Source organism: Mercenaria mercenaria, chromosome 13 (assembly GCF_021730395.1).
Source record: "Mercenaria mercenaria strain notata chromosome 13, MADL_Memer_1, whole genome shotgun sequence".
Taxonomy (NCBI): domain Eukaryota; kingdom Metazoa; phylum Mollusca; class Bivalvia; order Venerida; family Veneridae; genus Mercenaria; species Mercenaria mercenaria.
Window position 1 is genome coordinate 11,485,274 of NC_069373.1, and position 25,542 is coordinate 11,510,815.

Here is a 25,542-nt window from a genome sequence, read left to right on the forward strand (position 1 = left end):
TGGAAGCAGTAGGCCTATTTCATAAAATTTGAATGAATACATGACTAACCTGAAGCAAATGTGGAAATTTACAACAACGTAAATGTGTTTATACCTTCTTTCTTCTTACATTAACATGTCTCCGAAATGATGCTAAATATTTAATAATGCAAAAGTACTACGTGAAATAGTTTGTTTTTCATGTAAAACAAGAAATGTCTTTAAAAAGACAAACGGCGTAGAGGTAATAATGTTTGGCACATGAAAAATTCAGAATTAAACAGAATGTAGACAGAAAATATTTGGATACATAGGTGCCCGGGGCGTGACCTGGACCCCCCCCATCCCCCAAACTACAACCTCCCGTGTTTTAAAAAATAAAAAAATATCATCAAATCATGTAGAACACCATCAAATATTCATATTACAATCAAATGGTTTCAAACAAAAATATAGATGTACACATATATTTTTGTTTGAAACTGTACTTTATATTTTTGTTTGAAACCGTTTATTTGATAGTAATATGAATATTTGATATTTGACATAGATTTCCATGTTCTGTCTGCTGCGACCTTCTCCTTTAATAGAATGACCTCAAAAACAATATGGGTCATCTATCACCCTATGAAATTTCAACACTGGGTCAAGTGGTTCTAAAGTTACTGACCGGAAATGGATTTCCCTGTGTTTGCTGTGACCTTCACCTTCAATAGAGTGACCCCAAAATCAATAGGGGTCATCTACTCTACATGTCCAATCATCCTATGAAGTTTCAACATTCTGGGTCAACTGGTTCTCAAGTTACTGACCGGAAATGGTTTTCCAAGTTCAAGCTCCTGTGACGTTGACATTTACTAGAGTGACCCCAAAATCAATAGGGGTCATCTACTCTGCATGACCTATCATCCTATGAAGTTTCAACATTCTGGGTCAAGTGGTTCTCAAGTTATTGATCATAAATGGTTTTCCATGTTCAGGCCCCTGTGACCTTGACCTTTGATGGAGTGACCCCAAAACATTAGGGGTCGTCTACTCCATAAGCCCTGTCACCCTATAGAGTTTTAAGGTTCTAGGTGGGGGGAGACATACATATATGGTGTTTTCCTGTCGGCAAGAAAACAGGGTCATAAATGTGGTCTCTACAGTGTTAACAAACTTTTCCTTTGGTTCGAGTTGTGACCTAGATTTTACTCCACAAAACCCAGTTTCGAACATGGCCTAGGAATCATCAAGATAAACATTCTGACCAAGTTTCATGAAGATAGGGTCATAAATATGGCCTCTAGAGTGTTAACAAGCTTTTCCTTTGATTTGAGCAGGTGACCTAGCTTTTGACCCCACATGACCCAGTTTCGAACCTGGCGTAGGAATCATAAAGATAAACATTCTAAGTTTCATGAAAATAGGGTCATCAATGTGGCCTCAAGAGTGTTAAAAAGCTTTTCCTTTGATTTGAACGGTTAAACTAGTTTTTGACCCCACATGACCAAGTTGCAAACTTGGCCTAGGAATTATCAAGATAAACATTCTGACCAAGTTTCAAGATGGGGTCATAAATGTGGCCTCTAGGGTGTCAACAAGCTTTTCCTATGATTTTACCTGGTGACCCTAGTTTTTGATCCCTCATGACCCAGATTCGAACTTTGCCTAGGAATTATCAAGATAAACATTCTGACGAAGTTTCATGAAGATAGAGCCATAAATGTGGCCTCTAGGGTGTCAACAAGCTTTTCCTATGATTTTACCTGATGACCCTAGTTTTTGATCCCAAATGACCCAGTTTCGAACTTTGCCTAGGAATTATCAACATAAACAGTCTCACGAAGTTTCATGTAGAGTCATCAATGTGGCCTATAGGGTGTAAACAAGCTTTTCCTTTGATTTGACCTGGTGACCTAGTTTTATATCCCATATGATTCAGTTTGGAACTTGCCCCAGAGATGACCAAGATAAACATTCTATCCAAGTTTGTATCAAATCAAAGCATTAATGAAACCTCTATATGACTAAATGGGCCAAAATGGAAATTTCTCTAGAACCCATAATGGAATCTAGCCAGTTTTCAAAAGGAACCAAGATCTTATTGTGACTTAAGTCGAGTGTGTGGTTAAAACTGATATGACAGATCCATCATAGAATCCAAGATTCATTGTTGTTAAAGAGATATTGCAAGTTTGTATCAAATCAAACCATAAATGAAGTCTCTATATGGCTGCAAAGGCAAAATAGCAAATACTGGCCCTTAACGGGACCATAACTCTGGAACCCATGATAGGATCTGGCCAGCTTCTGAAAAGAAGCAAGATATTATGCCAATGCAAGTTTGATTAAAATCAATTGCAAAATGTGGTCTCTATCTAACAAGCCAAAATAGCAAATTTTGGTCCAGTAAGGGGCCATAACTCTGGAACCCATGTTGGGATCTGGCCAGTTTTCAAAAGGAACTGAAATATTATGCCAATACAAGTTCTGTGCCAGTTTGATTAAAGTCGACTGCAAAATGTGGTCTCTATTGTGTTCACAAAAAAATTCAAGACAGACGACAACATACAAAGAGCGATCACAAAGGCTCACCTGGTCACTGACAGGTGAGCTAAAAATAAATCACAAAACCAGTCAATAAAAATTTTAATAAAAAAGTAATAAATTCATGCAATTTTTCTCTAGTAATACAGATTAAAAATTTAAACAATATATCTTTTTAAAGTCTTAAAAACAAAATTAACTACATCTATGCTTCAGAATAAAATACAGTATAATTATTCTCTGTAACAAGACCTCTGAAGACCAAATACTTTACTAAAAGACATTTTCATTAATAGGCATAGTCTATAAGCATTATTCTCTATAAAAGCAGTTATCCCAATACAAACTAGGCGAGCCTCAACAAAACAAGAGCTCGTGGAACACGAAATGCCCCCCTTGATGCATTCAGTAATTGCTCAAGGAACAGAAATTATATGCTCACTCTAAACAAAAGTTCTAAAAGTTTGAATCTGACCTTGACCTTTGACCTATTAACCTAACAAGAGCATACAGAGTGATCTTGGCGCCATCCACTGAGCCATTTTTGAATGTTCCAAATTTCAAGACTAGCTCAAGGTCAAAATCAATGTCAAATTTCATTTTGGTACAAAACAATGTGTATGTGGTCCAAATTTGAAAGCTGTGGCTTAAGAAATGTGAAAGCAGGCCTCTAGATCAATTTCAAGGTCAAAGTTCATTTCGGGAGACAGAACTATGCATGTGCTTCAAATTTGAAGGCTGTAGCTTGAGAAATGTGCAAGTAGGTAATAGGTAAAAATCAATGTCAAATTTCAATTCAGAACACAAAAATATGCATGCGGTCCAAATTTGAAGCCTGTAGCTTGAGAAATGTGAAAGTAGGTCACTATGTCAATCTCAAGATCAAAGTTCATTTCGGTACACAAAACTATGCATGTGGTTCAAATCTGAAGGCTGTTGCTTGAGAAATGTGAAAGTAGGTCGGTCAAAATCAAGGTCAAATTTTATTTCGGAACACAAAACTATGCAAGTGGTCCAAATTTGAAGCCTGTAACTTCAGAAATGTGAAAGTAGGTCACTAGGTCAATCTCAAGATCAAAGTTCATTTCAGAACACAAAACTATGCTTGGTTTCAAATTTGAAGGCTGTAGCTTGAGACATGTGAAAGTAGGTCACTAGGTCAAAATCAAGGTCAAATTTTATTTTGGAACAAAAAACTATGCATGTGGTTCAAATTTGAAGCCTGTACATTCAAAAACGTGAAAGTAGGTCACTAGGTCAAAACAAGGTCAAAGTTTTTTTCTGTACACAAACCTATGCATGTGGTCCAAATTTGAAGGCTGTAGCTACAGAAATGTGAAAGTAGGTCACGAGGTCAAGATCAAGGTCAACTCATGTCAAGGTTCATCTTGCCACTTGAAACTACATGTGGTCCAAATTTGAATGAAGTAAGTTATGAACATGAAGGTTCTAAGTTTTTCCCTATATAAGTCTATATGAACCATATGACCCCTGGGGCGGGGCCATATTGACCCTAGAGGGATAATTTGAACAAACTTGGTAGAGAACCACTAAATGATGCTACATTACAAAATATCAAAGCCAGTCTTTGTGGTTTCGACAAGAAGATTTTCAAAGTTTTTCCCTATAAGTCTATGTAAACCATGTGACCCCCAGGGCGGAGCCATACTTGAACCTAGGGGAATAATCTGAACAATCTTAGTAGAGGACTACTAGATGATGTCATATACAAAATATCAAAGCCCTAGGCCCTGTGGTTTTGGACAAGAGGTTTATCAAAGTTTTTTCCTATATATGTCTATATAAACCATGTGACCCCCGGGGTGGGGCCATATTTGACCCCAGGGAAATAATCTGAACAATCTTGGTAGAGGACTACTAGATTTTGCTACATACCAAATATCAAAGCCCTAGGCCCTATGGTTTTGAACAAGAAGATCAGAAACCGTTTTAACTGTTCCTGGCCAATGTGACCTTGACCTTTGACCTAATGACCTCAAAATCAATAGGGATCATCTGCTGGTCATGGCCAACCTAACTATCAATTTTCCTGACACTAGGCCAAAGCGTTCTAGAGTTATTGCCTGGAAACCATTTTACAGTTCCTGGTCACTGTGACCTTGACCTTTGACATACTGACCTCAAAATCAATAGGGGTCATCTGCTGGTCATGACCAACCTCCCTATCAGCTTTCTAGACCCTAGGCCTAAGCGTTCTTGAGTTATCATCCGGAAACCGTTTTACTGTTCAGGGTCACTGTGACCTTGACCTTTAACATACTGACCTCAAAATCAATAGGGGTCATCTACTGGTCATTACCAACCTCCCTATCACTTTTCATGATCCTAGGCCCAAGTGTTCTTGAGTTATCATCCGGAAACCGTTTTACTATTCAGGGTCACTGTGACCTTGACCTTTGACATACAGACCTCAAAATCAATAGGGGTCATCTGCTGGTGATGACCAACCTCCCTATCAACTTTCATAATCCTAGGCCCAAGCGTTCTTGAGTTATCATCCGGAAATGAATTGGTCTACATTCCGACCGACCAACATCTGCAAAACAATATACCCCTCCTTCTTCGAAGGGGGGCATAATAAAGATGCTCCAACTAGGGCTGTATGCAGGCAATTTGAGGTTATTACAAAATAAATGTCAACACTATGCAACATCCCTCCAGAAAAACAAGAGATCACAGAGTGAACTTGGCGCCCACCAATGTGTCATTTTTGAGTGTTCCAAATTTCAAGACTTATTGACTAGCTCAAGGTCATTTCATTTCCGTACACAACACTGTGCATGTGGTCCAAATTCGAAAGCTGTAGCTTGAGAAATGTGAAAGTAGGTCACTAGATCAATATCAAGGACAAAGTTCTTTGTACACAAAACTATGCATGTGCATCAAGTTTGAAGGCTGTAGTTTGAGAAATTTGAAAGTACGTCACTAGGTCAATCTTAAGGTCAAAGTTTATCTCGGTACACAAAACTATGCAAGTGGTCCAAATTTGAAGGTTGTAGGTTGAGAAATGTGAAAGTAGGTCACTAGGTCAAAATCAAGGTTTAATTACACTTCAGAACACAAATCTAGGCATGTGGTCCAAATTTAAACCCTGTACCTTCAAAAATGTGTAAGTAGGTCACTAGGTCAATGTCAAGGTAAAAGTTTGTTTAGGTACACAATCCTATGCATGTGGTCGAAATTTGAAGCCTGCAGCTACAGAAATGTGACAGTAGGTCACTAGGTCAATCTTAAGTTTAAAGTTCATTTTGTTACATAAAACTATGCATGTGGTCCAAATTTGAAGGCTGTAGCTCAAGAAATGTGAAAGTAGGTCACTAGGTCAAAATCAAGGTCAAATTTCGGAACACAGAACTATACATGTGGTCCAAATTTGAAGCCTGTACCTTCAAAAATGTGAAAGTAGGTCACTAGGTCAATATAAAGGTCAAAGTTTGTTTCGGTACACAAAACTATGCATGTGGTCCAAATTTGAAGACTGTAGTTTGAGAAATGTGAAAGTAGGTCACTAGGTCAAAATCAAGGTCAAATTTCATTTCGGACCACGAAACAATGCATGTGGTCCAAATTTGAAGCCTGTACCTTCGAAAATGTGCAAGTAGGTCACTAGGTCAATGTCAAGGTCAAAGTTTTTTTCAGTGAACAAAACTATGCATGTGGTCCAAATTTGAAGGCTGTAGCTACAGAAATGTGAAAGTAGGTCACTAGGTCAAGGTTCATCTTGCCACTCAAAACCATACATGTGGTCCAAATTTGAATGTTGTAGGTTATTGACAAGAAGATTTTAAAAGCTTTTCCCTATATAAGTCTATATGAACCATGTGACCCCCGGGGCGGGGCCATATTTGACCCTAGGGGGATAATTTGAACAAACTTGGTAGAGAACCACTAGATGATGCTACATTACAAATGCCAAAGCCCTAGGCTTTGTGGTTTGGACAGAAAGATTTTAAAAGTTTTTCCCTATATAAGTCTATGTAAACCATGTGACCCCCGGGGTGGGGCCATATTTGACCCTAGGCGGATAATTTGAACAATCTTAGTAGAAGACCACTAAATGATGTCACATACAAAATATCAAAGCCCTAGGTCCTGTGGTTTTGAATAAGAGGTTTTTCAAAGTTTTTCCCTATAGAAGTCTATATAAACCACGTGACCCCCGGGGCGGAGCCATATTAGACCCCAGGTAAGGAATTTGAATCATCTTGGTAGAAGACCACTAGATGATGCTTCATACCATATATCAAAGCCCTAGGTTCTGTGGTTTTGGACAATAAGTCTGACAAAGTTTGGTCAAAATCCCTCCAGTAGTTTCTGAGATGCGATAAAAAATTGTTAACGGACGGACGGACTGACCAACCACAGATGCAGAGTGATTTGAATAGCCCACCATCATGATGATGGTGGGCTTAAAATATACAAGAGGGCCAGATTGGCCAGAAGTCGCTCACCTCTCCGTGACTATTTAACCTTGTATATGACATACCGAATCATGAATGGTAACAATTGCATTTTGTATAAAAATCAACTAAAAAATCCAAGCCAACTTTCATCAACTTCCAACACATCGTTTCAGACATGTTGTTTAAAGAAAAGTATGGACTGACTAATGGATAGGCATTGGCTAGACTACTGACATTCAATGATTACTCTGTGCTCAGGTGAGATAAAAATTTGGAAGCGGAGGATGATAAAGACTAAGTTTGATGATGATCCATCACAGTTCACAAGGTTTAGTCGTTTGAAGGTTTTTTCTATTTTCAACTCTAGCACAGCCTAGAAGGGACCAAGTGCCCCCAATTGAACAAACTGTTGAGATGTCATTACATTGCAGCTACATGACAAGCAAGTTTGGGGGTGTGGCTAAGCACCCTTATTTGAACAAAGTTGAGAGAAACTTTTCCAGGGTGCTACAGACCAAAGTTTGGTGTAACTGACCTGCTTGGATACTAGAAATGCGATGAAATATGCCAGAGACTGGACCATCCAATATACAAATAGCTCACCCTGAACCTTCAGTTAAGGTGCGCTAAAAATAAGGTAAATATTAAAATCCCTAAAATATATGCATACCACCTTAATGTTGATGATGTACACCAAGTTTCATTTATGGAAACAGTAGGAGTAGAGTAAGCACTGGGGGCATAGGTACATGAGAAACTTGTTGAACATTGAAGACTGAACAAACCTTCCATCATTACTGGAGAAGTTCAAGAGGATTATATAACTGGTTACACAAGGTCACCTGAACTTTCAACATGCACCACACAAGTTTATAGTTAAACTAGTTTAAACATCCAATCAGCAATCAAGTTAACTTATTGGGTTTATTATGCCACGTTATGCAGTACTTTTTTTTTTTTTAGAGAGAAGCCATTAAGTAGATCAATATGGGGGCTACTAATGGTTACCCAGCCTGGCTTCCTGCCTGCATGGTTATTTTTTTAAATACTGCAAATATTTCTTGAGTAAATTTTAAGCCTCTAGAATAGCACATTTTTATCTGATGGCTAAACCATACAACCCATGTTTGGAGTAAGGGACTATAAAATTGTCACTATAGAAACAACCTGCAGGAGTTTTTTTCCTCCGTTAATGAAGAAACGTATACATGAGAAATGACGGAACTATCATAGGGACTGGAGCCATTCTTTTTACATGTTAAACTATATACAGGTTATTGACCATCAAATGAATCAAGCTTTCATTCGCTATGCTTTGTTACTGCAAAAATCTATTTCACAGACATTTGAAGGTCAATAAGTGATCTTTAACCTATGCTTACATTCTTCAGGACTCAACAATTTGAGAACTAAACAAGGAAGCTATTTGTAGTATTATAATACTTTGCAATGGTTTTTCAACATATGTATACAGTCTTAACATGAAGTCCAAAGATATAGACAGCATAGCAAAATTGCTCTGTCAATACAATGCACTCTAAGTAATTTACATAATAGCTGAGGAAACAATATCCTTGAAACTGAAAACAAATTTTTCCTGCAAGTCATTACCATTCACCATCGTTTTAACATTTTCCTCATTTATCCCTTTCTGTCCAGTTTATTTTTCAATCAGGATAAAGTACCTCACAAATGGTGTTAATGTATACACAACTTTTTATCCTGATTTTATTCAATTCTTGTAGTGACAGGTTTCTCTTCCCCCTTTTTATGAAGTCATATACCTTATATCACAGTCAATACCTCTTATAATTTCATTTCATCTGTAATGTACACAAATCATCAAAGCTGTCTTTTCAATATGGAGTGTTATTAATTTTCTGTATTTGCGATTCAGTTTTTCCATTTGAAATTTCTGTTTCAATTTCATTATGCCGTAGTTATTTAATTTTCCATTTCACTAGAATATTTTCCAACCAGTTACATAATTTTGATTTATGATTAGTTATATTTTTAGTTTTCTCTTTTCCTACAATTTCCTTATTATTTTCAGCAAACTTTTCCACACCTAAAACCTTTCGTTTTTGTATCTGTACATATTGATTTTCAAATTTCATGATGAATTTTGTCACCACTAGAATCACATGATTCTGTATTGTACTCATCTTTGACTTCTTTTCTCTGGTCATCAATATGGTATTCCTGATTCCAGCTTACTTTAACTTACCCTTAGTGGATTTATCTTCAGAATCTTCAACCATGTCAGCCATTATTTCCTCAGTAATACCTTCTTTGAGCTCCTTATTTTCCTCTGTGCTGTTTTTATTTTCTTCACTGTCTTCGTCTTGATTGTATGTCTTTTCTTCTTGTTGCTTTTGTGGACTTTCTTCACTTCCATCTTTTTGATTTGATTTCTTCGGTTTGAGTTCCTCATTTTCCTCTGTACTGTTTTTATTTTCTTCACTGTCTTTGTCTTGATTGCCTGCTTTTTCCTCTTGTCGCTTTTGAGAATTTTCTTCACTTTCATCTATTTGATTAGATTTCTTCGATTCTCCAGCAAGTAAACTATCTGAAATGTTTCCATTTTCATCATTTTTCTCATCTATCTTGCTTTCTGTTTTATCTAAATCTTTACCAACATCCACATTTTCGTCAATTATGCTTTCTTCATTATCTTCATCAGAAGCTTTCCCATTGTCTTCAAATGATTTTTCAGCATTTGCAGCTTTCATTTCTTCAGTAAATTCCCATGGAGGAGGAGCCTGATCCTTGCATCTTTTCAAAGCAAATTTCCACACCATGAATCCAGATGTACCAACCGTGTACCATGCTTTCTCCACTGTGTACAAACCTACAGAAAACAGACATTTAAAAACTGGTTGAAACAAAAGGGAAACAGCATTTGAAATGTTGTTAATGTAAAATATGTATATTATGACAGTAACTTTTATCTGGGATGTTGTATTTGCCTTGTCTGGATTTTGTGAGGGCAGATCATACAAGGCAAGCAACCGAAGTGTGATCCGCCTGGCAAAATCCACAACCAAACACAGTAACTGTGATCAAGCTACTGTTTAAATAACCAATGAGTTGCCAGATTGTAATGTTTTGGAGCCTTATTTCTAAAGGAATAATTGTCAAAAAGATACAAACTATAAATATATTTGAAACTTTAAACATTCTCAATTTCATTAAATGTAAAATTTTTCAATTCTGGTGCTGTAACTCCGGAGAGTCTAACAGTATATTGTGACCACATTTTGTGAACATTAGACAACAAGAGCTCCACAAAGTTGGGCAATAAATGCCCAAAGTTCTAGATCAGAGGAGGAGAAAGTAAAATTAAAAAGAATTTTTTTTTAGTGTGTGTATGTCAGAGTGGGGATGTAAAGTGACTGTGATGATGGAATACTAAGACAGACAAGAGGACCATGATGGTCCTGAATCGCTCACCTGTCCCCACATGAACTGAGTATGACGTCGTTTTTTCTATTATTTGACATAGTGACCTAGTTTTTGAGCTCATGTGACCTAGTTCTGAACTTGACCTAGATATCATCAAGATAAAAATTCTGACCAATTTTCATGAAGATCCATTGAAAAACATAGCCTCTAGAGAGGTCACAAGGTTTTTCTATTATTTGACATAATGACCTAGTTTTTGAAGGCATGTGACCCAGTTTTGTACTTGACCTAGATATCATCAAGGTGAACATTCTCACCAATTTTCATGAAGATCTCTAAAAAAAATGGCCTCCAGGGAGGTCACAAGGTTTTTCTATTTTTAAAGCTACTGACCTAGTTTTTGATCGCACATGGCCCAGTTTCGAACTTGACCTAGAAATCATCAAGGTGAACATTCTCACCAATTTTCATGAAGATCAATTGAAAAATATGGCCTCTAGAGAGGTCAAAAGGTTTTTCTATGTTTAGACCTAGTGACCTAGTTTTTGACCGCAGTTGACCCGGTTTCAAATTTGAACTAGATATCATCAAGATGAACATTCAGACCAACTTTCATACAGTACCCATGAAAAATATGGCCTCTAGAGAGGTCACAAGGTTTTTCTATTATTTGACCTACTGACCTAGTTTTTGTTCGCATGTGACCCAGTTTCAAACTTGACCTAGATATCATCAAGATGAATATTCTGACCAATTTTCATGCAGATCCCATGAAAAATATGGCCTCTACAGAGGTCACAAGGTTTTTCTTTCATTTGACCTACTGACCTAGTTTTTGACCGCACCTGACCCAGTTTCAAACTAGACCTAGATATCATCAAGGTGAACATTCTGACTAATTTTCATGCAGATCCCATGAAAAAAATGACCTCTAGAGAGGTCACAAGTTTTTTTTATTATTTGACCTAATGACCTAGATTTGGACCGCACGTGACCCAGTTTTAAAGCTGACCTAGATATCATCAAGGTGAACACTCTGACCACTTTTCATGAAGATCCATAGAAAAATATTGCCTCTAGGGAGGTCACAAGGATTTTCTATTTTTAGACCTACTGACCTAGTTTTGGACCGCACATGAACCAGTTTCGAACCTGACCTAGATATCATCAAGATGAACATTCTGACCAATTTTCATGCAGATCCCATGAAAAATATGGCCTCTACACAGGTCACAAGGTTTTTCTATTATTTGACCTACTGACCTAGATTTGGACCGGACGTGATCCAGTTTGGAATATGACCTAGATATCATCAAGATGAACACTCTGACCAATTTTCATGCAGATCCCTGAAAAATATGACATCTTGAGAGGTCAAAAGGTTTTTTTATTATTTGACCTACTGACCTAGTTTTTGATCGCAGTTGACCCAGTTTCGTACTTGACCTAGATATCATCAAGATGAACATTCTGACCAATTTTCATGCAGATCCCATGTAAAATACGGCCTCTACAGAGGTCACAAGGTTTTTCTATTATTTGACCTACTGACTTAGTTATCATAAAGATGAATATTCTGACCAATTTTCATGCAGATCCCATGAAAAATATGACCTCTAGAGAGGTCACAAGGATTTTCTATTATTTGACCTACTGACATAGTTTTTGACCGCAGTGACCCATTTTCGAACTTGACCTAGATATCATCAAGTTGAACATTCTCACCAACTTTCATGAAGATCCATTGAAAAATATGGCCTCTAGAGAGGTCACAAGGATTTTCTATTATTTGACCTACTGACCTAGTTTTTGACCGCATGTGACCCAGTTTCAAACTTGACCTAGATATCATCAAGTTGAAGATTCTCACCAATTTTCATGAAGATCCATTGAAAAATATGGCCTCTAGAGAGGTCAAAAGGTTTTTCTATGTTTAGACCTGGTGACCTAGTTTTTGACCGCAGTTGACCCGGTTTCAAACCTGACCTAGATATCATCAAGATGAACATTCAGACCAACTTTCATACAGTACCCATGAAAAATATGGCCTCTAGAGAGGTCACAAGGTTTTTTTATTATTTGACCTACTGACCTAGTTTTTGATCGCATGTGACCCAGTTTCAAACTTGACCTAGATATCATCAAGATGAACATTCTGACCAATTTTCATGCAGATCCCATGAAAAATATGGCCTCTACAGAGGTCACAAGGATATTCTATTATTTGACCTACTGACCTAGTTTTTGACCGCAGTTGACCCATTTTCGAACTTGACCTAGACATCATCAAGTTGAACATTCTCACCAAATTTCATAAAGATCCCATTAAAAATATGACCTCTAGAGTGGTCACAAGCAAAAGTTTACACACGCACGGACGACGGATGCTGCACGATCACAAAAGCTCACCTTGTCACTATGTGACAGGTGAGCTAAAAAACCTACAAGTGATTTTTCAGTCTCAAGGTGTGACCATGACCTTGGACCTACAGATGCCCAAAACAATTTGAGTCATCTACTGACCACAGGCAATCATGCTATTAAGTTTCACGACTGTAGGGAAAGGTGTTCTTTAGTTACTGAGAGTAAAGAGTTTTCAGTCTGGAGTTTACTGTAACCTTGATTTTTGAATTACTGACCCTCAAAATACAAGGATCATCTACTGACCACAGACAACAATCTTATAATGTCTGATATGTAGGCCACAGAGTTCTTTCGTTACTGAGCAGAAACTATTTTCCGACTAAAGGTCACTGTGATCTAGACCTTTGACCTACTTATCCAAAAACTGTACGGGACATATACTGACTGCAGGAAATCATCTTATAAAATTAATGTTGACCATTGTGAGGTCAAACATTATTTATGGATAGGAAACCAAATGGTCTGACGACCATAATCACTCGGCCACAGAGGTCCCACATCTTTCATGTTTAGCATACAAGGTGGGCATAAAACAAAAAATATCATGAGGCATATGTGTATGCCAGCAACATTTACCATCGTATCTATATCCCTCCTCGGGAGCAAACACGGTGCTGAGCTTGTACCCTCTAATGACACGTACAGGGTTTCCAGTCTCTACATTCTTGCTCAGTGCTAAATTACCTCTAGTCAAGGTCTGGTTCTTTGACTGTGGTGCTGTTCTCAAATTCTGCAAACAAATGGAACTGACAAACTAAACCTGCTAATATTTTATTCATTCATTCATTCATTCATTTACTATCCAAACATAATCTACCAGAAGTTAAGATTACAAATAAGGTCCTGTGACCTTGATCTTTGATCTAGACCCCCATCCAGAAAAAAACCGGCAACAATTTCCAGTCTCCAGGTCACTGTGATCTACTGACTATAAAGGGAAACAATGATCCCCAAGCTGTGCAAAACTACCATGTGAAGTTTGAAAGTAACAGCTATGATACAATGACACTGCAATAGAATGTTCTCTTTTTCCAAAAATGGTAATCGCTAAAATTTCTTATTATTGAAGGATATGCATCATACAGACACGGAATCAAATTAATATATCTCAGTTATTTTCTTCCGATCAAATTATTATTGTTCAGTTTTATATTATCATATCACTCCAACACGGCCCTCATGATATACATTAGATTGTAATCTATAAACTAAATGTGTGAACTGATACCCTACTATAACTTAAATAGTGTTTTATTTCATTTCTTCTATGATTTGAAGAATGTGGTATGCAAACAGGAGGGCCAAGATGGCCCTAGGCCGCTCCCCTGATAAACACACCATAACAGTGTAAACATGTATGACCTCTTGATTTCATGGAAACAAATATTCTGGCCGATTTTCATTAGGATTGGACCAAAAATGTGGTCTCTTGAGTTTAAACAAGTATTTTCTTTGATATGACCTAGTGACCTACTTTTTAAGCCCAGATGACCCATATTCAAACTTGACCTACATTTCATCAAGGCAATCATTCTGACCAAATTTCATGGAGATCAATTAAAAAAATACAGCCTCTATCGCATACACAAGGTTTTTCTTTGATTTGATCTAGTGACCTAGTTTTTGATCCCAGACAACCCATATTCAAAACTGACCTAGACTTCACCAAGGCAATCATTCTGACTTAATTTCATGACGATGAATTGAAATGAACAGCCTTTATCGCATACACAAGGTTTTTCTTTGATTTGATCTAGTGACCTAGTTTTCAATCCCAGACGACCCATATTCAAAACTGACCTAGACTTCACCAAGGCAATCATTCTGACTTAATTTCATGAAGATGAATTGAAATGAACAGCCTTTATCGCATACAAAATGTTTTTCTTTGATTTGACCTGGTGACCTAGTTTTTGACCCCAGATGACCCATATTCGAACTCGACCTATATTTCATCAAGGCAATCATTCTGACCAAATTTCATGAAGATCAATTGAAAAATACAGTCTCTATGGCATACACAAGGTTTTTCTATGATTTGACCTAGTGACCTAGTTTTTGACCCCAGATGACCCATATTCAAACTTGACCTAGATTTCATCAAGGCTATTATTCTGACCATATTTCATGAAGATCAATTGAAAAATACAGCCTCTATCGCATACACAAGGTTTTCCTTTGATTTGACCTAGTGACCTAGTTTTTGATCCCAGATTACCCATATTCGAACTCAACCTACATTTCATCAAGGCAATCATTCTGACCAAAGTTTATGAAGATCAATTAAAAAATACAGCTCGTACACAAGGTTTTTCTTTGATTTGACCTTCTTACCTAGTTTTTGACCCAGATGACACATTAGAATTTGACCAAGATTTTATCATGGCAATCATTCTGACCACAATTCATGAAGATAAACTGAAAAATAAGCCTCTATTGCATACACAATGTATTTCTTTGATTTGACCTAGTGACCTAGTTTTTGACCACAGATGACCCATTTTCGAACTTGACCTAAATTTTATCAAGGTCAACATTTTTACAAAATTTCATGAAGGTTGAAAAATACAGCCTCTATCGCATACACAAGGTTTTTCTTTGATTTGACTTAGTGACCTAGTTTTTGATCCCACATGACCCATTTTCAAACTTGGCTTAGATTATATCAAGGCAATCATTCTTACCAAAATTTATGAAGATCAAGTGAAAAATACAGCCTCTATTGTATACACAAGGTTTTTCTTTGATTTGACCTAGTGACCTAGTTTTTGACCCTAGATGACCCAGGTAAACATTTTGACAAAATTTCATGGCTTAGTTTTTATCAAGGTCAACATTTTGACAAAATTTCATGAAGATCAGTTGAAAAATACAGCCACTATCGCATACACAAGGTTTTTGTTTGATTTGACCTAGTGACCCATTTTCAAACTTGGCCTAGATTTTATCAAGGTAAACATTTTGACAAAATTTCATGGCCTAGATTTTATCCAGGTCAACATTTTGACAAAATTTCATGAAGATCAGTTGAAAAATACAGCCACTATCGCATACACAAGGTTTTTGTTTGATTTGACCTAGTGACCTAGTTTTTGACCCCAGATGACCCATTTTCGAACTTTGCCTAGATTTTATCAAGGCAATCATTCTGACTAAAATTTATGAAGATCAAGTGAAAAATACATATTGTATCGCATACTCAAGGTTTTTTTATTTGACCTAGTGACCTATCTTTGACCCCAGATGAACCATTTTCGAACTTGGCCTAGATTTCATCAAGGTTATCATTCTGACAAAATTTCATGAAGATCAGTTGAAAAGTACAACCTCTATCGCATACACAAGCTAAATGTTAGACAACAGATGCCGGAAGACAGACGCCGGACATCGAGCGATCACAATAACTCACCCAAGCATTGCTCAGGTGAGCTAAAAAAAGAACCTATCACTGGTTGTAGCTGTGGACTGAAATATATTCAGCTTTCTGGGGATTTTTTTGCGGTAACTATGCTGAGCTTCTTTACTGCATGCACAGTTGCCCCCGAGCCAGCTATTTCAATCCACACCTTCAACCAACAAATTCTTACACTATGACTTTAACAGCATTTCTCCATACAAACCTTTGGGTTAGTTCTTGTGCCCTTTAGATCACGTCCCCCTAAAAAAGTACAATACTACAGACTGAGTTCTCTAGAAACATAATGACCTTAGCAACAAGAGCACCGCAATGCAGAGCAATATACGCCTTAAGGTATGACCTTTGGCCCCTAAGTGTGACCTTAACCTTGAAGTGAGCTATCTGAAACGTGCACTCTGCAAGTCATCTCCATGTTGTGGACATTTGTGCCAAATTTCTTTAAAATCTTTCAAGCAGTTCAAGAGTTACTAAGCGGACATGAAACAAAGTCATATGACCTTTGGCCCCCAAGAGTGACCTTGACCTTGAAGTGAGCCATTCGAAACATGCGCTCTGCACATTGTCTTGATGCTGTGAACATTTTTGTCAAGTTTGTTCAAATCCTTCAAGGGGTTCAAGAGTTATAGAGCTGACACATATGCTAACGGACAGACAAGACACCAGCGTCATAACATAATACATCCTTTCGGGCATATAAAAATTAAAGACATTACCCTTTACACAGATATCAGTTAATATTTATACAATGCAAACATCAGCTGCTTCTCTTTAACAAAGCCTAAACTACTGTTGTACCAAGTGGACTACCATGGCTCTAGATCACACTTTGGTGTTTTATATGTTGTATGATGGATTTATCTTAAAACAAGAAACTTTTTGAAAAACATATATGCTCCACATGATGGTCTATCATAGGTGGATGATACAAGGATATACTTCACCAGTGCAAGTAAAGCACTTCCGATAATCAACATTATCACTGTATCCTCCACAAGTGTAAGTAAAAGATTCTAAACTAGATGCCCACGGGCAACATGTTGAGCCTGCCCTTTGACCCCTTGCTGTGACCCTATGTCAAAGTTATGGGATGGACAAGATCTGACATGAACTTTGACCTCCGTGACCTTGAACTTTGACATAGGAACCTGGGGTTTGTGCATGACACTCCGTCTCAATGAGGTCAACACTCGAGCCAAATATAAACAAGATTCCTCAATGCATGCCAAAGCTATGGGCCAGACAAGATCTGACATGACCTTTGACCTCCAACTGTGACCTTGACATTTGAGACTAACCTGGCGTTTGCGCACGACACTCTGTCTCACTGAGCTTAACATTCATGCCAAATTTAAACAAGATTGCTCCATGCATGTCAAAGTTATGGTCCGGATAAACAAATCCAGATGGACAGACGCATTGACGCACGCACACACATACACCGAACAGCCATTTGGACAGCCATGTCTACGCTTCCGAAAGTGGGCTCGACAAAAATCAACATTACACTCATACCTTCAAACAAGGACTTACCTTCCCCAGTGTAAGTAAAGCACTCCCCATAATCAACATTATCGTCATATCCACCAGACAATGCAATAGAGTAGGCACCATCAGCACCAGCATGGATACCAGCTACAGTTGGCCTGTAATGAACTATTGTTTCTGACAAATCTTAACAAGAATGATGTCAAAATTCAGGGGTTTTTTCCCAGCCATTTTAATAGCCATTATTAGGCTATATTCCCAATGCTAAAAAGTATGTTTTTTTCCCAAAATGAGTGCAAACATTCCCAATCACCATTCTGAAAAGAAAATGATCAAAACTGCACAAACATTGACCAAATTATGGACAATTTTGTAATGGCAGTATGTTAAAGAGGTTGTACAATGTGAAACAAGTGCATGAGAAAGTGCTTAAACACATCCTTACTATATCCTATGGGACAAAATATTTCCCAATTTGGAACATTGTATTAGTATCAATTCATTCTTGTAAGCGGTATTGATGCTAGACGAAACGGTCCCATTTGGTTAACCAAGAGATGGCCTATATAAAGCAACCTAAGTCTAAAATGAGGTCAAGGTCAAACTGAGGTCAGGTGATGTCTGAAGATGAGGAATGTTCACAGGTTACATCTGTATTAGTATCAAGTCATTCTAGTGAGGGGTATTGATGCTAGACCAGGGGTCCTGAAATAAGCTGTCCGAGTTGTCCGATTCGTGGATTCCTCGGTCCGGACAAGCAGTTTTTAGAAGCTGGCTTGTCCGGGGACAAGTAAAATTTCCGTGGTAAACATTTTATAAAAACGAAACTAATCGGCGTCATCTATGATTTCCGCATGCCTAAAGGCAATATCTAATCTGTTTGTGATCATTTATGACCCTTAAATTATCAAAACAAAAATGTATGCAGCCATTTATAGACACGTGGACTGGTTTACTACATTTAATGATCATTATTGGAAAATTAAATCGTGAAGTTGAAAATGAGTGCCAGTCTGGAGATTCCCGTTATCTACTTTCATTTTTGATTTTCAGAAAATCCATTAGCTAGGTTACGCTATGTAAAAAAGTTTAGTAGCCAAAATTTGTGGCTTAATTTTTCGAGTCGATTGTTTTGACATTTAACAACTCGGACAGCTTATTTCAGGACCCCTGAAAGACCAGTGCAGTATTCAGTGAGGGTAGACGTTCTAATTAGGCATACTGAGATTATTTTTGTCAATGGCATGTGTTCAAGTGTTCTTAATTATTCTCTACTCACTAAACTTGCTAGTCATAACATATTTTCAAGTGGATGTTCTAGTCACTAAACTTGCTAGTCATAACACATTTTCAAGTGGATGTTCTAGTCACTAAGCTTGCTAGTTATAACATATTTTCAAAAGGATGGTTCTAGTCATAACATAAAAACTTTCTATAAGTTAAAATAGAAGTCAACAGAAGTGTATGTTTGTATTATTTGTTTATTCAGTAATGATAATGCTAATCCTTCCCTTTTTAAACTAAAAAGTACGGACAAGTTCTTCTTTGGTACGGACAAGTGGATTTGTGGGCCCAACTTGTCCGTGGACAAGTAGACTCTGAAAATATTTCAGGACCCCTGGCTAGACGAAACAGTCCCATTTGGTTAACCTCGTACGGACGGACGGACAGGAGGATCACTATATGCCTCCCGCATCAGTAGATGCCGGGGGCATAAAAAAAACCCGAAATTGAATGACACATGCTCCCTTAATGCCGAGTATTATGAAGTCCAACAAGGCGCCTAAATAGGCCCCGAGATGTTCTTCTGAGGAGGACCTTGACAATTTAACCTGTAGAGCTTCTGAGTTTTGTATGTATACAGCCATCTTTTTTTTGTTGTGGTGTTGCCATTAAAGCAAACCTGAAAGAAATCTAATGAATTTTCATAAAGATCAAGTTGCGTTCATAGTGAGATTCAGAAGGAATTGTTTAAAGATTCTTTTGCACTAGTAGTCCTCACCTGTAGTCTAGCAGAAACATTTAAAATTGAATAAGAGCTCTGCCAAGCCGGCAATATACGCCCGAAGGACATGTGTGTTGGTGATGGCAGGTGGTTCTCTGCAAATCTCATTACTACCGACCTACATGCCAAGTTTAAAGTCAATACCTTGAATGGTTAATAAGTAATGCTTCTGACATAAAATATGACAAGAAACTAGACAGGTTTAACCTTTGAGCTCAATTTGTGACCTTGACCTTTTTACTTTTGGGAAACTGTAAAAAGGTTATACTACTCCTTTTGCCTTTTTAGTAAGTCTGGTGTCTGTAAAAATTGCCTGTCATAAAGTGTTACCTATACACAGGTATGTTTTAAATGTCTACTGTAAAGATCGACTGCTCTTAACTGTGTGAATATTTTAACAACTCTAATTACCATTAAACCTTGATGACTCTATATCTGTAATAACTTTACTTTAGTTGTTATGAAAACAGAAAAATATCCAGACTTTTTTGAATTGCAATATACTAATGGTTAATATTTATGCAAGGATTAATGTTCACAAGGTGAGGGACCTTGCAAATATAGTGAAAATCAACAGTCAACAAAATTAAATGGCGGCCTTGCGATAAATATGTGCCAAAGGAATCCTAACATATTAAGATGTACAAATACAACTATTTCTCTATCCATATATTATTATTGTTTCCAGTTCTGATGTCATAAAAAATGTTATAAAAACAAAACTACCTAAAACTGAAAATGATCCCCAAAGCAAAACATGATTTTCTAAGTCCAAGGAGGATAATGTTGTTAAAATACATCAAGAGTCATGGGATTTGATGCTGTAACCTATTATTATTACCTGAAAGATGAGTGAAAATCTCAAAAGCAGTATCTCCAATGGTTCAAACAAATACCTACTCTAGGGCAACTGCAATAGCGCTCTTTATTCTATGAACAGTCAAGCTAAACAAGAGGGTCATGATGACCCTATATCGTTCACCTGTTAAACCTGGCCTTGGAATTCTCAAGATAAACATTCTGACCAAGTTTCATGAAGACATGGTCTGTAGTGTTTACAAGCTTTTCCTTCGATTTGAGTGGCGACCTAGTTTTTGACCTCACTTGACCCAGTTTCGAACTTGGCATGGGAATCATCAAGATAAACATTCTGACCAAGTTTCATGAAGACAGGGTCTGTAGTGTTTACAAACTTTTCCTTTGATTTGAGCGGGTGACCCAGTTTTTGACCAAACATGACCCAGTTTTGAACTTGGCCTAGGAATCATCAAGAAAAACATTCTGACAAAGATTCATGAAAAAATGGTCATAAATGTGGCCTCAGGAGTGTTAACAAGCTTTTTCTTTGATTTGACCGGATGACCTAGTTTTTGACCCCATGTGACCCACTTTCAAACTTGGCCTAGGAATCATCAAGACAATCTGACCAAGTTTCATGAAGACAGGGGTCATAAATGTGACCTCTAGGGTGTTAACAAGCTTTTCCTTTGATTTGACCTAGTGACCTAGTTTTTGACCCCACACGACCCGGTTTCCAACTTGGCCTAGAGATCAAGATAAACATTCGGTGCAAGTTTGTATCAAATCAAAGCATAAATGAAACCTCTATATGGCTGAAAGGGCCAAAACAGAAAATTTTGCCCTTTTCAGGGGCGGTAGAACCCATGATTGAATCTAGCCGGTTTTGGAAAGGAATCGAATCTTATTGTGACTTAAGTTGTGTTAAGTGTTGTTAAAATCGAATGTAAAATGTCACTTCTATCTTGTTCACAAGGTAAAAATTTACAAATTTTGGCTCTTTCAGAGGTCAATCAAGGGCAGTAACTCCAGGACTCATGATTGCATCTGACAGATTCATCATCGAATCCAAGATCTATTGTTATTAAAGATATTTTGCAAGTTTGTATCAAATAAAACCTTAAATGAAGTCTCTATATGGCTGCAAAAGCCAAAATAGCAAATTTTGGCCCTTTAATGAGCCAAAACTCTGGAACCCATGATGGGATCTGACCAGTTTTAGAAAGGAACCGAGATATTATGCCAATACAAGTTGTGTGCAAGTTCAATTAAAATCAATCACAGAATGTATTCTCTATTGTGTTCACAAGAAATTGTAGATGGACAGACGATCACGAAAACTATGTGACAGGTGGGCTAACAAGAGCTGTCACAGGAGACAGTGCACTCTACTATTTCGATGCTGGACAGTGCTATGATGTGAGTGATGATGTTGGACAATTGTTTTAAGTTTGAATCAAATCCATTTAGTTATAACTGAGATATAGTGAAAGTGCACCAAAACTTTAACCTGAAATTTCAAGTAAAACGGAGGCATAATTCATGGAAAATTGGTGCATGAGTTATGGACCTTGTGTCATATGATGTGGGTGATGATGTGGAACAATTATTTTAAGTTTGAATCAAATCCATTTAGTTATAACTGAGACAGAGTGAAAGTGCACCAAAACTTTAACCTGAAATTTCAAGTAACAAGAGCTGTCTGTAAGACAACGCACTTGACTTTTCTCAGTGCTTGACTCTGAATTTGAGCTTTGTCAGTAAAAAAATTCCAAGTTAACAAGAGGGCCAAGATGGCCCTAGGTCGCTCACCTAAGAAACACGCCATAACAGTGTAAAACATGTTTGACCTAGTGATTTCATGGAAACAAATATTCTGACCAATTTTCATTAAGATTGGACCAAAAAATTGGTCTCTTGCGATAAAAGAAGCATTTTCTTAGATATGACCTAGTTTTTGACCCTAGATGACCCATGTTCAAACTCGACCTAGATTTTATCAAGGCAATCATTCTGACCAAAATTCATGAAGATCAATTGAAAAATACAGCCTCTATCACATACACAAGTTTTTTCTTTGATTTGACCAAGTGACCTAGTTTTTGACCTCAGATGACCCATATTCAAATTCGACCTAGATTTCATTAAGGCAATCATCCTGACCAAATTTCATAAAAATCAATTGAAAAAAAAAACAGTCTCTATCACATACACAAGATTTTTCTTTAATTTGACCTAGTGACCTAGTTTTTGACCTCAGATAACCCATATTTAAACTCGACCTAGATTTCATCAAGGCAATCACTCTGACCAAATTTCATGAAGATCAATTGAAAAATACAGCCTCTATTGCATACACAATGTTTTTCTTCGATTTGTTCTAGTGACCTAGTTTTTGACCCCAGATGACCCATTTTCGAACTCGGCCTAGATTTTATCAAGGTAATCATTCTGGCTAAATTTCATGAAGATCAGTTGAAAAATACAGCCTCTACTGCATACACAAGGTTTTTCTTTGATTTGACCTAGTGACCTAGTTTTTGACCCCAGATGACCCATTTTCGAACTTGGCCTAAATTTCATCAAGGTAATCATTCTGACCAAAATTCATGAAGATCAATTGAAAAATACAGCCTCTATCGCATACACAAGGTTTTTCCTTGATTTGACCTAGTGACCTAGTTTTTGACCCCGGATGACCCATTTTCGAACTCGGCCTAGATTTCATCAAGGTAATCATTCTGACCAAAATTCTTGAAGATCAATTGAAAAATACCGCCTCTATTGCATACACAAGGTTTTTCTTTGATTTGACCTAGTGACCTAGTTTTTGACCCGAGATGACCCATTTTCGAACTCGGCCTAGATTTCATCAAGATTATCATTCTGACTAATATTCATAAAGAATAATTGAAAAATACAGCCTCTAACGCATACACAAGGTTTTTCTTTGATCTGACCTAGTGACCTAGTTTTTGATCCGAGATGACCCATTTTCGAACTCGGCCTAGATATCATCAAGGCAATCATTCTGACCAATATTCATGAAGATCAATTGAAAAATACAGCCTCAATCGCATACACAAGGTTTTTCTTTGATTTGACCTAGTGACCTAGTTTTTGACCCGAAATGACCCATTTTCGAACTCGGCCTAGATTTCATCAAGGTTATCATTCTGACCAATATTCATGAAGATTAATTGAAAAATACAGCCTCTATCGCATACACAAGCTAAATGTTGACAGACGACGGACGACAGACGCCGGACGCCGGACATCGAGCGATCAGAAAAACTCACCTGAGCATTGCTCAGGTGAGCTAAAAAGGGACATAACTCTGTCAAAATTATAATCAGAGTTACGGGAATTGTGTCTCCTGGTGTAGACTTTGATAGTAAATAACTATTTAGAGTTTCAAGTCAAAAGCTTTAATAGCAACAGAAATATTTTACTTTTAACAAAACAATTCTAAGTTAAAAAGGGGCATAATTCTGTCAAAATTCAAATTAGAGTTATGGGGATTGTGTCTCCTGGTGTAGACTGTGATGGAAAATAAGTATTTTAAGTTTCAAGTCAAAAGCTTTGATAGTAACAGAGATATTTGACTTTATCGAAATCTTTAACCAAAAATACTAAGTTAAAAAGGGGCATAATTCTGTCAAAATTCAAATAAGAGTTATGGGAATTGAGTCTCCTGGTGAAGACTTTGATTGTAAACAACAATTTTGAGTTTCTAATAAAAAGCTTTAATAGTAACAGAGATATTTGACTATCAATTTTTAAAAAAAAAAAAAATCTAAGTTAAAAAGGGGCATAATTCTGTCAAAATTCAAATCAGAGTTATGGGGATTGTTTCTCCTGGTGTAGACTTTGATGGTAAATAAGTATTGTAAGTTTCAAGTCAATAGATATGATAGTAACAGAGATATTTGACTTTATCAAAAACTTTAACCAAAATTTCTAAATTAAAAAGGGGCATAATTCTGTCAAAATTCAAAATAGAGTTATGGGGATTGTTTCTCCTGGTGTAGACTTTGATAGTAAATAAGTATTTTAAGTTTCAAGTCAATAGCTTTGATAGTAACAGAGATATTTGACCTTACCAAAAACTTTAACCAACGGCGACGCCGACGAGAGTTCAATAGCTCTACTTTTTCTCCAAACTATTTAAAGTTTGAAACAAATCCATCAAGTAATTACAAAGATAAGGAGAAACAAGAGCTGTCACTATTAGTGACAAATGCCCCCGAAGTATGCCCAAGAATGCCACAGATGTATTCGCAAAAAATCACATATCATTTTGTGACCTTGACCTAAGAGGTCTCGGTCATAAGTGTGACACATCTTCACAATATGGTTAACATTTGTGTCAAATTATTTTCAAATCCCTTGATAAATGGCGGAGTTATGGACCAGACAAGAAACACCTTTGACTTCTAAGTGTGACCTTGACCTTGCAGGTAGGGGTCTGGGTCTTGTACATGACACCTCATCTCATTATAGGGAACATTTATGCCAAGTAACTTCAAAATCTCTTCATCAATAGCAGAGTTATGCCCCTCATCGATGTGGGTTCGAGCCTCACTTGGGGCATTGAATTCTTCATGTGAGGCAGCCATCCAGCTGGCTTACGGAAGGTCGGTGGTTCTACCCAGGTGCCCGCTCGTGATGAAATAATGCACGGAGGGGCACCTGGGGTCTTCCTCCACCATCAAAGCTGGAAAGTCGCCATATGACCTAAAATGTGTCGGTGCGACGTTAAACCCAACCAAAAAAATGGACCGGACACAAAACAGACCATGTTAATCTTTGACCTCTAAGTGTGACCTTGACCTTGGAGCTAGGGGTCTGGGTCTTGCACATGACACTTCGTCTCATTATGGTGAACATTTATGCCAAGTTATTTCAAAATCCCTTCATGGATGGAAGAGTTACAACCCGGACAAGAATTTACCGGATGGACGGACGCACAGTGTGATTTTAATATGCCCACCTTCAGAGGCATAATAAGGGAAAGTGTAAAAAAAAAAAAACTTAAACGAAGGTGGGGATGCAGAAAGACACCAATACCGATG

General features: G+C 37.4%; 1 protein-coding gene across 1 annotated transcript in view; it reads right to left on the reverse strand.

Moving 5' to 3' along the window:
- Positions 1 to 2,597: 2,597 nt before the first annotated feature.
- Positions 2,598 to 25,542, reverse strand: part of LOC123529846 (uncharacterized) — a 66,437-nt gene continuing 43,492 nt past the window's right edge. Inside the window, exons 5-8 of the mRNA XM_045310402.2 lie at positions 17,710 to 17,822; positions 16,382 to 16,419; positions 13,338 to 13,491; positions 2,598 to 9,783 (exon numbers count right to left, since the gene is read on the reverse strand). Of these exons, the coding sequence (XP_045166337.2) occupies positions 9,146 to 9,783; positions 13,338 to 13,491; positions 16,382 to 16,419; positions 17,710 to 17,822 (943 nt within the window). The 3' untranslated portion in view covers positions 2,598 to 9,145. The remainder of the gene's footprint in view (positions 9,784 to 13,337; positions 13,492 to 16,381; positions 16,420 to 17,709; positions 17,823 to 25,542) is intronic.